The following is a 15985-nucleotide window of genomic DNA, read 5'->3' as shown; positions in this document are numbered from 1 at the left end:
AAAACACTTTCTCTACCTGTAGTTTAAAAATTGACACTTTATTCACCTGAGGTAAACTCTGTTTGTCTTTTATTACCAGCCTCAGGTTGGTAAAGTGCCAATTTTTATCATATAATCTCTTTGATGGAGCAATTTTTTGTTTTGCTTTGTTTTTTTTTTTTTTTTTTTTTTTTTTTTTTTTTTTTTTTTTTTTTTTTTTTTTTTTTTTTTTTTTTTGTTTTGTTTTGTTTTGTTTTGTTTTGTTTTTGTTTTTGCCGTAGACTTTTGAGTTAGTACTTGTTTGGTGTAAAAATGTTAAATTTGAACTGCGTTTATGTAGCTGTTGCAATTTTAATAACAATTTCTTTGATTCGGATGACAAATTGTAAAATTGTCTATGTTTCTTTTCTCTCAAATACTTTACCTAACCATATCATTATGTGTTTCAAAGGGTTTTGTGATGTGTTCAATTCTACACATTGTGACCCATTGAAAAGAAGATCTAAAAGTTAGGTTTTAATTTTTTATAAAACCTAGCTTTTAGATTTTCTTTTCCTTTGATTTTTTTTTTTTTTTTTGAAGGGAGAGAGACAGGTAGCAAACATACAAGTTTACCTCTACTTTTAACCGAGGTGGGAAACGAGAGACAAACAGGGCTTACCTCAGGTGAGTAAAGTGCTAAGTTTTAAATCATAGGTAGGCAAAGTGTTTTTCAGAGAAACAATAGGTGGGCAAAGTATAATTTCTCCTATTTTTTAATTAAAAAGTTATACACTTATACCATGCATATAGTGGTGGAAGAGTTTTGAGAAAACAATCAATGTTTCTTTTGCCTTGTATTTTTTGTTTTATCTTTTCCTAAAAAAAAAAAAAAAAAAAAAAAAAAAAAAAAAAAAAAACAAACAAACCTCGTTTGTCATGTCATTAAAGCTAGGCCACATAATGTTCCGGTTAATGTTCATTTTTTTTAATATAAAAAAACTCATCAATATTGTATTTTGAGAAAATATACTATGTATCAACTACATGTAGCCTCTCTCTTACAGTTTTCCTTATACTTTGGCCTAATTTTTATTTATTTATTTTTATTTCATCTTTTTTGTTATAAGTAAATAAAAAATACTTCTTTTTCCCTAGTTAAAAGGCATCTCTTGCCGGGAAATTCTACCATGTATTGTTTACATGTAGCCTTCCTCTCACAGCAAGTGGCTGGGTGTCAGTAAGACTCGTTGCTGTGAGAGGAAAGCAACATGTAGCAGTGGATACATGACATACTTTCTCCTCTTCCAGCAACCATGAGATATGAGATTATATGGGGCCACAAAGCTACCCATACATTCACCTATCAAAAAAAAAAAAAAAAAAAAAAAAAAAAAACAAATCTTAGGGATGGAGCCAGAGCCAAAGGTTTGAGGGCAAAGTTTCAATTTTTTTTTAAAAAAAATTGCAACTTCAAGAATAATTTATTTTGGGGGCCAATTTAATATTTTGATAATCTATTTGGGTCAACAATTCAAATTTAATTGTTGAGATTGGGTATGTTTTTAAGACCACATTCTTTGTCCTCATGTTTAGTAATAGTATCTTGCCACATTTGTGAGGCATTTTAAAGCCCAATTGACACTTGGTTTTTCCTTTTGAATGCTATTGAAACTTAGTTTGACAAATTCTAACCACTTTACAATCTCCTTAATATCATTATTTAACTTTTGTAAAGACAATAAACATCACTGATAATGTTACAAACAACTAACATTAATTCCTCCACCGTGGTCATCAATGGATTCAATGAATATCAAAATAGTGAAAGAATAAAATTCAAGCATAGGAGTAGCCTATGTGTAGAGTAGAGAAGTAGCCTATGTGTGGGGATGGGAGGATTTTCTTTAATATTTTGGTCATTAAGAGAGAATTTAGGCTAATTTTGGTATTAAGAATGCAAAAGGTGTAGCATGAGAACTTGATTTGGGTTAAAATTAAAAAGCTTGTTTTTAATTATTTTTATTTTATTTTGTATCATTCAATTGCTTTGTTACTTGTATACATAAGGAGAGCTGTACTTTTCTTATTCATTCAATGAGAAATTTCTTTCTCTCATCTTCACCACCGAGTTTAGCTTCTGATAGGAGATGGCAAACAACACACACATGGTGGGGTGTTTGTTGGTCCTAAATAGAATTATCACCAATATATTATCAATCCAAATAGCAATTACATAGAAAAATAAAAATATTTACATGGAAAACCTTTTCTCCTTTAAGGGAAAAATTACGGGACAAACTCTAAATCAATTTCACTATTATTAAATCAATTACAATATCTCTTGTATATGTCTCACGGCTAAAGAAAAATATCTTTTGTTTTTCTTTGGTTCACATACACTCTCTTTGTGTCTCACGGCTAAAGAAAAACATTTGCTCTCACACACACTAGTTATTTGTCTAGAAGGCGGCAACACTTTACTCCCTCCTCTCTAGCTTTCTTTTCTTCTACTTTCTCTTTTCCAAGTAACTCTCATTGGCTATCTTCTCGATGGCAGCAACGCTTTGTTCTCTCCTCTATAGCTTTCTTCTCTTCGTCTTTCTCTTTTCACGTTGCTCTCCTTGGCTATCTTCTAGAAGGTGACAACAATTTTCTCTCACCTCTCTACATTATTCTCTTCTTTTTTCTTCACTATTCAACATCAAACAAAGCCTCACAAATTCTCCTTGATACGTGTGCATGTTGTCTCCCTCCTTGCATTACCTCCCAAGTAAAAATCCATTTTTTTTCTCTTTTTGTTTCACGCTCTATTTTCCCTCTCTCCATAGGGAGAACCTTTGGACCAAAGTTATCAATTTTTTTGTAGCATTGTCTATTTATAAGACTTATTTTCCTATTCCTTCTTGCACAAGGAATATATTACTTCTTTAACAAAGAATAAACTTTTCTTCCACACCAAGAAATAGTCTTTCCTTTCACACCAAAGAAATAACACAAATTAATGTTTCCTTTTTCAACTAAGAAACCTAACTAACATTCCAAGTCACAATTAGAGTTTGAGCTAATTTCTCAACAATGTTATTAGGGCCAAGGATGGAGCCAGACTTCGAATCTAGGGGGCATGCTTAATGTAAGCTTATTGAATCTCATCACATTCATTAACATCATAGTATCATATTTGCAAATGCAATCCAATATCACACTACAATATATAAACTAATACCAATTTTATTGTTGGTGATTTTTCAAGATTTTTGTAAAGTTGTAATTTCCAACTATATTGTGTTGGCTTTAATTCCGTGCTAAATTTGATTGTATTTGTAAGGTTGAATTTAATCAACCATTTTATTGGCTTTATTCCGTGCCAAATTTGCTTGTATTTTAGCATTTAGTAACCCTATATTTAGGTGGGTCTGTTGTAAGGGTAGTGAGTGAGATAGAGTGTTGATTACTCAAGAGTGTGCAAGAAAACAGAGACTCGCGGCTTGTTCTCGCGGGTGGCTCGCAGTTTCAAGCTGCCAGACGCAGCACATGTGCCAAGCGTACCAGAAGGTGAACAGTCATGCTAGCTGGAGCACTACAGGACAAAACAGGACAACTGGCCATACGGTTATCTCGCGACTAGATCTCGCAACTCAGTCAAGTCGCGAGCCATCCCTGTTTTGTAAAACTTGACGTATCACATTCCTCTCTCACTCCAGTATAAATACCCCTTATACCCACAAATGAAAGAGAGTTTCCAGAGAGAATTTTGAGAGAGAAACCCTTAAAAAAACAAGATTGATTCACCTACAATCTATACATTAGAGTCTCTTCAAATTCTTCAACTCTCTTCCTCTCCATTATCAAATCCATAAGAGGCATTTTACCAAAACCTTGTTCTCACCATATTCATCACTGTGAGAGGACTGTTTGGTTTTCTGGGAAGCAGTTAGGAAGGAACCAATCTACATTGGTTGATGCTATGGTCTAGTAGCGGAATCCAGAAAGTTAGAAAAGAAAAAGGTTCGGCGCAACTTCGTTGGAGCAAGAAGCTTGGAGGGCTTAGGTGCACTGGGTAGATTAGGCTTGGAGGGTCTATTGTTGTCCATGTATCCTAACTACATTTTCTAGTGGATTGTTTACCGCTTGGAGGGCGGCGGAGAGGTTTTACGCCGAGGGCTTCAGTTTCCTCTTCGATAACACATTGCGTATTGTCTTTGTGTTTGCATCTTCCTTCCCTTTTATCTTTGCCTTTTATTATCTGCTCATGGTTGTGATTTTAATTTGGCTTAGATAGTTTATCCAATTCTATATTATAGCTTATGTTCATTTTCTGCACACTAGTTGTTTGACATAAAGCTTGAATTGGTTAATTTGTAAATTGGGGGTCTAAACGTTCAAGGGTGTTTATACACATATTTGAACTTTCAGTATTTTTTTTCAATCATTTTTCCTGTATGTATATGGGTTTATTTGTAAGGAGGAGTGTGAGAGATCAGTGAAGAATCAAGCTTCAAGATTTGAATCAATGGATTTCACAACTAGCTCACAAGAAGCAACCCGTGAAAAGGCCACGTGTGGAGCACATGATTGGATGACGAAGAGTTGTGCTAGGCTGTCATTTTCGCAATTTTTTCACGAGAAGGCCAACTTGCGAAGGACTTGCGAAAGTTTCTGTTTGACAAAAACTTGTGTTTTGCTTTACCTTTTCTTTACCCACACTATATATACCTTGCTTACCCATGAATTGTAATGAGTACTTTTCAGAGAGAAAACCCTAGAAAATACACTTGAGTGTTAGAGATTTTTATACCCACAATCATCTACATATTTCATTGTGGTTTACCTCAACTCCTACCTCTCAATCTCTAAATCATTGAGAGGTTGCTAGTCCAAACACTTACCACACCCATTTTGAGTGTAAAGTGAGATTTTGCTATTGCTGGGAAGCATTGGAAGAATCCATTCATTGGCAAATGAAATCGGGCTGAATTGTGGGATCCAGAAAGGTAGAGAAGACAAGGCTCCGAGAAGTTAGTTGGTAGCAGGAGCTTAAAGAGCTCAAGTACATGGGATAGACTAGGTTTGGAGGGTTTTTTGTTATTCGTGTACTCCAACTTTATTCTCTAGTGGATTGATTTTGACTTGGAGGATCGTGGAGAGGTTTTTCACTAAGTTCTTCAATTTTCTCTTTGATAACATGTCTCGATGTTATTTTATGTTTGCATCTCTCTTCCTACTCTTTAAGCTTTTATTTTATTGTTGATGATGGATGAATATGGCTTAGGGTAGAGTTATCGGTTCATTGTGCTTATTTACTCTTATTCCACACTTAATCTAAGTTAGAGTAAAAGCAATCTAGCCGTAATTTTTAATTAGGGGTCTGAACAAGCTCAGTTTTGTGTTAAAATACAAGAGCTCTTGTATTTTAGCCCAAATCCGAGTTTTCAATTTTATTTTAGGATGTTTAAAAATTAGGACATCAACACTAGAGGTAACACTAAATCATCATTATTAACTTATGAATTATTCATATCTTTTCATTAAATAATGCTAGGGACATCCAAATCCACAAAATCCCCCACGAAATTAATCCCAAACAAAAACCCAAATAAACATGCTCACGAAACATAACAAATTTAATGTTAACAATTTATCGAAACAATAAAGTCACAACAATATTTAACGATTCATTATAAAACATGAAGTACAAAAATTTTCTATTATCCTAAGACCACAAAAGTCAAATAAACATCCAATTTCATTTTTTTTTCTCTTCTTATTAGTCTCCACTACAACACTACCCAATACTCTAGTCCTCTAACAATAGCCACACGTTTGTTTTCATTAAAAACTTTTTCTTTTATGTTTTGATCTAAATATTAGAGGCTACACCTTGGCCACACCTTTATACTTGAATATTGAGAAATATCAGTCACTACCAGTACCACTACTAGTTCTATACCTTGTCATTGCATACAAGTAGAGAGAGAAGCAAGAGCAAGGAGATGGAGACTGGGTTTCAAAAAATTAAAAAAATGGGCAAAGCAACTAGAGCCAGCTTCCTCACACAACACATCACAGACAGAGACAGCAAGAGAGAGAGGATTGTGATTTTTTTTATTTTATTTTTATTTTTTTTTTCTGGTTTTAAAGTTTTGTCTAAAGGTTTTTCATATTATTCTTGGGGAAATTGGGCAAAAGGGGAGGTTAGTCAATTTTTTTTTTGGGGTTTCATGTGGTAATTTGTAAATATTTTGGAGGGGGTAGGCTAAGTGTATATATTTTGGGGTCAAATATTAAACTTGTGTGAATATATATATATATATATATATATGCATAAATCAAATTTCAAAAAAAGTAGGAGGAATTGCCCCCAATGCCAAAGCATAGCTGCGTCCTTGAGTTAGGGCGAGGGGACCATGGCCCCCCTAGTCATAACATAGCTCCATCCCTGACAAAGCTACCATTCAAATTCAAAGCTACCATTCAAATTCAATCTTGGCTAGGTAGTTGAACAAACACATGAATCGAATTTGATCCTTCTTCTTCCAGTTGAAATGTTTCATACATTCTCTCTCGAAAAGAAAAGAAAATAAATGTTTCATACATGCTGTGAGTCTTGAAATATGTCTCACCAAAAAAAAAAAAAAAAATCTGTCTCTATTTTTTTTAATAGGTATATACGTGTGAATGTGTTGTGCTGTACCCGCAACTAAGTGCCTATATAATTAACGTGGTATTTTTTGGGTAGCAATGCAACACGCCAACACCGTCCTTTTTATCCATCATAAGTTGCTCTAAGTATATTCAAATTATAACCAAACATGTCAATGACCCAAAGTTCACCGGATCATGCACATGTTGCTGTTTTAGCATTCCCATTTGGCTGCCATCCTTGGCCTCTCCTTAACCTCACTTGCAAATTAGCACGGGCAACCCCACACGTACGTTTTTTATTCTTCAACACTTCCAAATCCAACCAAAGGCTCTTTTCAACCTCACAAGTTAACCTGCCAGACAACCTCAAAGCCTATGATGTAGCTGATGGTGTGCCTAATGGCCATGTTTTCACTCCAGACAACCCCATCGAGGAATTGGAGCTGTTCATTAAGGCTGCACCTGGGAGCTTTGGGAAAGCCATGGATATGGCTGTGGCTGAGTTTGGGAGGAACATCAGTTGCTTGTTGACTGATGCTTTCTTGGCGTTTGCTTGTGAGATGGCTCAGAACATGCTCGTAAAATGGGTGCCTTTTTGGGTTCCCACACCTTATTCTCTCTCAGCTCACATTTACACTGATATCATCCATAAGACCTACGCTAATGCTTGTGGTAATGGTAATGGTGGTGTAGTGGGAGGCCTAAAGCCAATTGACAAAACCTTGGATGTTATTCCAGGGCTGTCTACAATGCGCATTTGTGACCTATACGATGAAATACTCCAAGGTGACTCAAATTCATCACTTTTTTCACAAACACTATACAGAATGAGTAAGGTACTTCCACAAGCAAGTGCTATTGTGATGAACTCGCTCCAAGAAATAAACTCTACCATCATCACCAATGATCTCAAGTCCAAGTTTCAAGATGTATTCTACGTGGGTTTTCTCACCTTAACCCTTCCACCTCCACCTCTACCACCATCTCATTCAGATACCACAGGTTGCCTTCCTTGGTTGGACAAGCAAAAACCAACTTCGGTAGCATATATTAGCTTTGGAACTCTGGCAGCCGTGCCACCTAACGAGTTTGTAGCTTTAGCTGAGGCACTGGAAGCGAGTGATGTTCCTTTTCTTTGGTCTCTGAGGGACAATTTCAAGCAAATTCTACCGAATGGGTTTGTTCAAAGGACAAGCTTGCAAGGAAAAATAGTTCCATGGGCACCGCAGAGTCATGTCTTGGCACATAGTGCAGTAGGTGTGTATGTCACTCACTGTGGATATAACTCTGTGTTTGAGAGTATTGTTGGAGAGGTGCCGATGATTTGTAGGCCAATCTTGGGTGATAACATGATGAATGCAAGGATGGTTGAGGCCGTGTGGGGGATAGGGGTGAGAGTTGAGGGTGGAGTGTTTACAAAGAATGGAATGCTTAAAAGCTTGGAACTCGTTCTGGGACATGAACAAGGAAGGAGGATGAGGGAGAATATTAAAGAGCTTAAAGAGCTAGTAGTGAAGGCTGCTGGGGCAGATGGGATTGCTTCCAAGGATTTCAAAACTTTGGTGGAGGTAATCTCTAAATAAGACATAATTCATAAAATAATTGAGAGGTGCTATTTGTTATTCTTCGTATTTGGATTGCCTGTTTAGAGCCAAAGTTTATATCTCTGCTGCTATGGTTTTTCATTATTTCTGTTTTTTATTTTATTTTATTTTTTTAAGTGGATTGAAGTGTAACATGGAAAATAAATTTGTCGAACAGCAAAGCTATGTATAACTGAATTGAGTGTGCCTTTTTTTTTCTTCTCAAATAAAATCTTGTGCTTTTATTTTTAACTGAAAAGTTATACACTATGCAATACCCAATAGATTTTGAAGTCATGGTTTTACTTCTTTTTTTTAAGGGGAAATTACATGTACCACCCATATGGTATACCCTTAAAACGATGAGCTACATTGTGTTTTATTTTGTAACATTTAGCTCCTTTTGACTTGATTTGTAAGACATTTACCTCCTTGTAGTTTGCTTTATAAGACATTTTCCTTAATTTTAATGGAATTTTCCTTGTAAGAAAATTTTGTTAATTTTAAAACTTATGTCTTGTAAACCTATATAAACACAAATAAGGATTGAATGAGAAAGAAAGTCGAAATTATGAGGGTAGAATTTATTTATTTATTTTTTTTCCGTTCAATTCATTCTTTGTATGTGATGTTGGCAATTGTCACATCATCAAATTCCATTAAAATTAGCAAAATATGATTCACAAGGTAAGTAGATGCATTATAAAACAAATCACAAGGGTGGCATGTATAATTTACCCTAACAAAAAAGGATTGTCATCTAAGTTGAAGGTTATTGTGGTCAGTTGTCCCTTTAGAAAAATAGAAAGAAAAATAATTATAAAGACTTACATATATATATATATATAGAGAGAGAGAGAGAGAGAGAGAGAGAGAGAGAGAGAGAGAGATTATAGCTTGGTAATGTTTTTGATGGTTGAATAAGAGATTTGAAAATTGATTGATGTCTTGATCTAATGATAAAGAGTGATCATTAGATTGTGAAACTCTCTAAAAAAAGAGATTTTGAAAAGACAATAAATTTTTAATTAATAAATTAGTAGATTATATTTGGGGATTATAAGGGTAAATGATAGAAAGAACGCAAGAATAGTATGCTTCGAGGTGTGTGTATTGTTATTTCAAGATACTATTTGTCTTCTACTAGAATGAGTTTGCTAAAGAGTTGCAAGCAAATCTGTTTCCAAGATACACCTGAATTTGTATTGTGCTAAAAAAATATGTCATTATCTTTTCAGGAATGGTTTTGAAGTGTGTGAGACACCGAGACTAGAAATAAATTTGTGGAATAGTAAAACTATATTTGTAGGTTAGGGACGATTGGATGAAGAATATATTTTATCCTTATTTTTATCAGTAAATTACACACACTTAATGTGGATCTTGAACGCAAGGAAGAATGAGTCATATAAACTATAATTAACTTGGGAAAAAAAATCCCTTAAATTTGATGTAACCTATTCTTAATATACGATAAAATTTTACATCATGTGAAAGGATAATGTAATTTTCATATGTAGCGAAGCACAAACCTCCATTTGTATTGTTGTTTGTTAGATGTAGCAAGGTAATTCTTGCAACAATTTACTATTACCAAAAAAAAAAAAAAAATCAACAACTCACAGATGCGATAGTACATATATTATCCTAATTATTTTTGTTGTTGCAATAATACTTGTTGTAATAGGTCTTTTTTTTCTTTCAGTGTAAGGTGAATAAGGATTCTCAAATTCATCCTCTCCCACTTATAATAATTTATTAAAAAAGAAAAGAAAAACACCATGATGAAATTGTGAAGTGCAAACAACTTCTATGTACATTGAACAAACATTATCCATTTTCAAAATGTAATATATATAAAAGGGTTATGTTAGTGGGTATTCTTAGGACATTTTTAATAGACCATTTAAGGAAGTTTTAATACCACTTTCATGGGAAATATAAAAAGTTGTCAAAAAAGTCTTTTTTTTTTCTCTCTTTCCATAAAATATTTCTAAAAATATTTTTTAAACCAATGCTCTTAGAGCATCCATTAACTTTTCCAAAAAATAAAAAAAATAAATAAAAAAAATAATAATAATAATAACATCATCCATTACTAAAAAAACTGAAAATATCCATAAAGAACTTCTAAAAACACACAATTTTTTTTTTTTTTTTCCAAAAAGCAGTGTTATTAAAGATATAATAATACTTTTCCCACTTGTTGTAATAATAATAATAAGAAGAAGAAGATCCTAATATATGGTGAACAACTTTTGTTTACACTTAAATAACATTATCCGTTACTTAGGGAAAAAAGAAACAATTATCCATTAAGCAATGTCAAGGGAAGAAGTTATAAAGATATACTCTGTAATTTGACTGGTATCGTTAAATGCATAGGAATGATAGGTTTTAACACTACAAAAAAAAAAAAAAAAAAAAAAAAAAAACTTGGTTTAGGCGGTGTTTGTAAAACACCGCAAAAACCAAAGAAAACATTGTTGTAGAAACAAATGGTCTATGCATTTTCTATCCTTTAGTAGCGGTTTATAAAATGTCATTATTTAGTATGTTGTTTACGTTTTTTATTTTGAAAAATACATTTAGTAATGTTAGAAATACTTAATGAATGTTTGTATTTCTCAAGTAATTAATAAAATGTACATGAGTGCCTTTATATAGGAGATTGAGTGTGTAGTGCAAGTATGTGTTTTATACAAGTAAATAAGTTGAGCCTAAGGCCCACAACCTATTACACATTAATAGTCCCCCCTTAAACTCAAGATGGGTGTGAGACCAACTTGAGGTTGTCAACCAAAGTATGAAGGCATCCCTTAAGTGATTTGGTGAAGATATCTGCAAGTTGATCTTTAGAGGAGACTAAGAATAGCTTGAGAGCACCATGGACAAGATGATAATGAATAAAATGATAATTGATCTCAATGTGTTCTATAAAATGAATGATGTTTACAAAAGAAAAAGTACAGAGGAATGGGATGGGTATAGTTACTAAAACAACTATCCCATCCCTACACCTTACCCACAAAGTTTACAAATAAGATGAGAGGGGATAAATTTTTGTGATGGGTTTACAAATACTTCTTCCAAACTTACTTTTTACAAAACAATAGGGTTGTATTTATAGGGATACAAGAAAAATGGGAGGTTATGTGATGGTGTTTTGACAACTAAGCAGAATATTTCATCTTTTTCGTGATTTATGGTCTGATCTTTGTCCGACTATTTGGAGGCCATTCTGAGCTCTATTTTATTCAAACATTATATCCCCGGAAAACTCTAGATGTCTAGTTTCCATAGGTTCTGATTTTGTGATATTTTGAGCTGCGATCGTCGAGATATCGCGTCTGGAAGGGAGGTGACGCAGTGTAGGAGATTCTGTGATGTTTTTCCTTAAAAAATTTATTCCTTCCAGTCCATGGCAGATATCATCGAGCTCTTTTTGTGAGAGGTGGTTGAGGCCTCATAATTCAAGCTGGATCGCTCCAATTTTTGCCCAATTGGTACAATTTGTTGCATGAAATTGGTCCAAAAACAACCTATTTTAACTTGTAAAAAGTGAAACTTTAAATTAGAGTTTTGATATTTTGTTGATATCTCATCTGTTTTAACTCTGATTTTGGCCTGTGAAATATCGTTTGGGAAAAATATGACCTACGAGATGGTCTAAATTTCTAATCGACCGGACGGTTGGATCAAAAAGTCAACTTTTTTACCTTACCAATTAGGGTTTTTGGTCTTAATTACTATCAGAGGGGTTTCGAAATATTGTAACCCTTTGATCTGCTATCCGATCATGTTTCATTTATTTGTTACCTTTTTGAAACTTGCATTTTGCATCTTTTCTAATTTTTATGATTTTGGCCTTTGTTTTGGTGCGTGAATCAGAGTTAGAAAAAATAAGGTATCGACATATATATATATATATATATATATTCATTCTATCCATATTAAAAATACTATAAATACCTGCTCATAAATACCACAATAACTAACACGAGCTTGTAATAGATCAAACAAACCTATTGATCATCAATATTCTACAATAACAAATGTCCAAACTAACACATATTAATCATAGATTCAAATAGATATATATTTAGTACCAATTCATAAAAAATTTCTAAAGTATTATCATCTTGAATTTAACAAAACAAATATCTAGCTACACTATAAAAACAACCACCCAAACTAAGAAAATATCACAAACAAAGTGTCATTTTGTTTAATATGTACAGTACTTCCGAAATAAATGTGATTGCTTAAAACAATTATGTAATAGTCCATGGAGACCTTAAAACACTACAATTACCGCAAGGAACTAGTTTCTTGATGGGATGAAGCTAGCAATTTTTGAGGAGTTGGAGATTGTAGATCCAAATTGAAACCACCTTGAATACAAATTAAGATTAGTTAATAAGTTCATCAAGAAATCATATTGGATAACATAATAATATTTGCCATAATTAAAAATTCTAGACACTAAATAAATTCATAAAACATTAAAATTTAATACCTGACTAGCTTCTGAAGAATGATTTTGCATTTGTTACATCATGCTAGCCATTTGGGTCAATCACTTCTCCAAGTTCTCATAGCGAGCCATTTTCTCTATCAAAGAAGTCACTTGACTCTTCAACTGAGTCACTTTAGCATCCCTTTCTTGGCTTCTTATTTGAGCACTTGCAGTAGTATTCTTAGCAGTCTGTCTACTTGGGGTTAGGCCGAATCCCACACCCCAAACATGACCATTGTGCTCATTACCAAACACTTGAGCAAATATATCATATGATGCCCATTTAATACTACCAATGGGGTCAGTTGACTGTAGATGATTTGAGGGCTCACCCAATAGTTCGTTGATTTTTTCCTAATATTCAAAATTGAACATAATAACTTATTAGAAATTAACAATGTTAATAGATTCAATATTACTCTTGGTAAATCATGATATTACTTACAATGTTGTTTGCTACTTCAGGATTAATAGGAGTATCATCTTTACGAGTATGGAGTTTCTGGTATACTATTGCACGCTCTACGGGGTGCCCAAGCATTGTTACCTACATTATGGTCATTACATTTATTTAATTAGGAATAATGGTTCCATACAAACTTAAGAATAATCTAATAATTCATTTACAAGATAATAAAAGAGTCATTACCATTTCTTCAGCGTACGAAGCATAGCTTTTTGAACTAGGAGTATGTAAATTCTTTTGCTTGGAACGACTGCTCTTGTTCTTCAAAACTAGATCCTACAATGAAAAAAATTACATAATTAAATAAAGTATTATTTGAATATACTTTTCAAAGTAGATATTTGAATGTGTGGTCAATAATTAAGCATATCAATGTATAATAATTAAGCATATTAATGTAAAACAATACTTTCATTTTTGGTAAATTCCAATACTCAACAAGGGCTTCATAATCTTTAGGAATTACATTTTTAGGTGCTCGTACTCTATTTCCTATTCTTAGAAAATACTTCTTCTTCAACCTAGACTTGTGGTTCCTCCAACATGTCACAACTGTTAACAATGTCATTAGCTTCTTTGCCTCCAAACGAGCAGGTTCTTTAGGCGAAATCCATTTTAACTATAATTAATAGTTTAGCTAGCAAATTAAAAAAATTTATATCGTGCTAAACACTTATGTAAAACTTAGTAAAAGATAGAATAATACACCTATATATTAGAACTTCCTTAATACCTAAACAATATCCCATATCTCTTCTTTAAATTCAGCTGGCATTCTCGACCAATTCTCATATTTAATTTGGCACATACGGGTTTTCGTGCAATTGTACCCAATCAACTTGTGAAGTGCCTCCCTGTCTTCTTAACTAGCTGATTGCTACTATTTAGTGGCAATTAAATCTTTTTATTACATGGTGATCTCAAATGTATGAGTACTTGCTTAGACCACAAGTAGCACGTACAACATGTGGTACAACATGTGGCACAACTATAATGGGAATAAAACAATCAAAACCAATGTGATGCAATAAAAACCTATGTCAAACAATATTAACCATTATCAATATTTGATCTTAGAAATGTATAAAATACCTGCATTTGGTGGATTAACTGTTGATGATTGGCCTACTTCTTTCTATGACTTATGATCCATATTTTCTGTATAAGCTTGTTGTGAAGACCTTACCGTAATGTCACGTATAACAATACCTCTCATTCTCATTTTCATCACCACTTAATTTCAAGTCAAATTTATATCCATATGTACAAACCATATATAGTGATAGGCCAAGAATGTATTGACCCCTTGTGATAAATTAACTAATTGATTTAACTAAGTTAATTAATTAATTCAATTAACATGCAAAACGCATGGTAGCACAAACAAATCACCAATTAACTAAATATGCAGTGGAAAATAAATTGACATAGTGATTTATTTACGAATGGGGAAAACCTACATGGCAAAAACCTCACTTGGTGATTTTAAGGTCACCATTCCCGAAAATTTACTATTATCAAAACAAGCGGTTACAAGTAAAGGAATCTCTGTACTTTATACCAACCTACAGTTGAACCCTTACCCCAATACACAATTGGACTTGTTCTATAGTGACAATCTCTCCTTTTCAATGCATTGCTCCAGTACGTAAGTAACCAATAGATGCACAGATCTTAGTACGCGACTTAATCACCAACTTGAGAATGATATTGGCTGCAAAGTTCTTCATTTTATTACATGATGAAGATCAAAAAGCTCCTTGATCACAAAACCTTAATGGTGTCTAAACACAACAGCTTCTTTAAGAGAAAGATGAACTAGGGCAAATTCTGTCTCCGGTCACAATTTCATGAACACAACTTTGCTTCATACTTGTGCAACCTTTTATGGCCCTTAAAATAATCCTTATATATGTTTAGGGTTGTGAGAAAAGAAAACCTAAACATGTACTCACGGATTGTATGCAAAACAGAACTGAAAATCTGTTTTTTTATAAATCTCGACAGATAGGGTCTCTATCGAGCTAGCTGTTGAGATTCGGGCTTTAACAACTTTTTAAACCTTGATAGATGCCAGCTGTCGAACTTTAAAATCCAGCACATCTTCACTTGTTTCTTGGACAGACTTGCATGGCTTTAACACTTAATCTTGAAACCTTGTTCCTTGAAGAATTAAACACATCCTAGATCTACTCAATTACAAGTAAAGTGCGTTTTGTCAAAGGATTAGCCAATTACATAAAATATTGACATATGTTCCTAACATGATTTACATATATCCTAACATATAGTTTATCCATATCTTCATTCACATAGAGAAAGGTCTTGAACCTCTTAAGAAATAAGCAAAAACAAAGCAAATAAGATTACACATAAACTTAAAGGTTTAAAACACAACAACTTCATAAACACTTAACTTCAAGTCCAATTTATATCCATATGTACAAACCATATTTAGTCTATCCATATCTTCATTCACACAAAAACATGTCTTGAAGCTCCAAAAAAATAAGCAAAAAAACTTGCAAATAAGATTACACATGATTGTTTCTCAAAAAAAAAAAAAAGAAAAAAAAAAAAGATTACACTTGAAAGATGAACGACATATTAACTCTCATCATCAGTCGACTTATCATTGAACTCTTCACCATCTATATTCTTATCATTAGTCAACTCAACATTGGAGTCATTCTCATCATCAATGAACTCTTCATTATCTACATTCTCATCTTCAAGCAATTCATGCTTGTGGGCACAAGGGGGGAGTCGCCACCTAGTTTTTGCAATGGTTTAGGAACCATATATATAGCGTCC

General features: G+C 33.3%; 1 protein-coding gene across 1 annotated transcript; it reads left to right on the top strand.

The window, feature by feature from the left end:
- The first annotated feature begins 6580 nt into the window (after window positions 1-6580).
- On the top strand, window positions 6581-8438 carry LOC115987426 (anthocyanidin 3-O-glucosyltransferase 7-like). Its single transcript, XM_031110967.1, has one exon. It carries the CDS (start codon window positions 6771-6773, stop codon window positions 8184-8186), a length of 1416 nt encoding a protein of 471 aa, XP_030966827.1. The 5' UTR covers window positions 6581-6770; the 3' UTR covers window positions 8187-8438.
- The last annotated feature ends 7547 nt before the right edge of the window (window positions 8439-15985 follow it).

The sequence above is a fragment of the Quercus lobata genome, chromosome 4, assembly GCF_001633185.2.
Source record: "Quercus lobata isolate SW786 chromosome 4, ValleyOak3.0 Primary Assembly, whole genome shotgun sequence".
NCBI classification, from domain to species: domain Eukaryota; kingdom Viridiplantae; phylum Streptophyta; class Magnoliopsida; order Fagales; family Fagaceae; genus Quercus; species Quercus lobata.
This window is presented reverse-complemented; position numbering and strand designations above follow the sequence as displayed.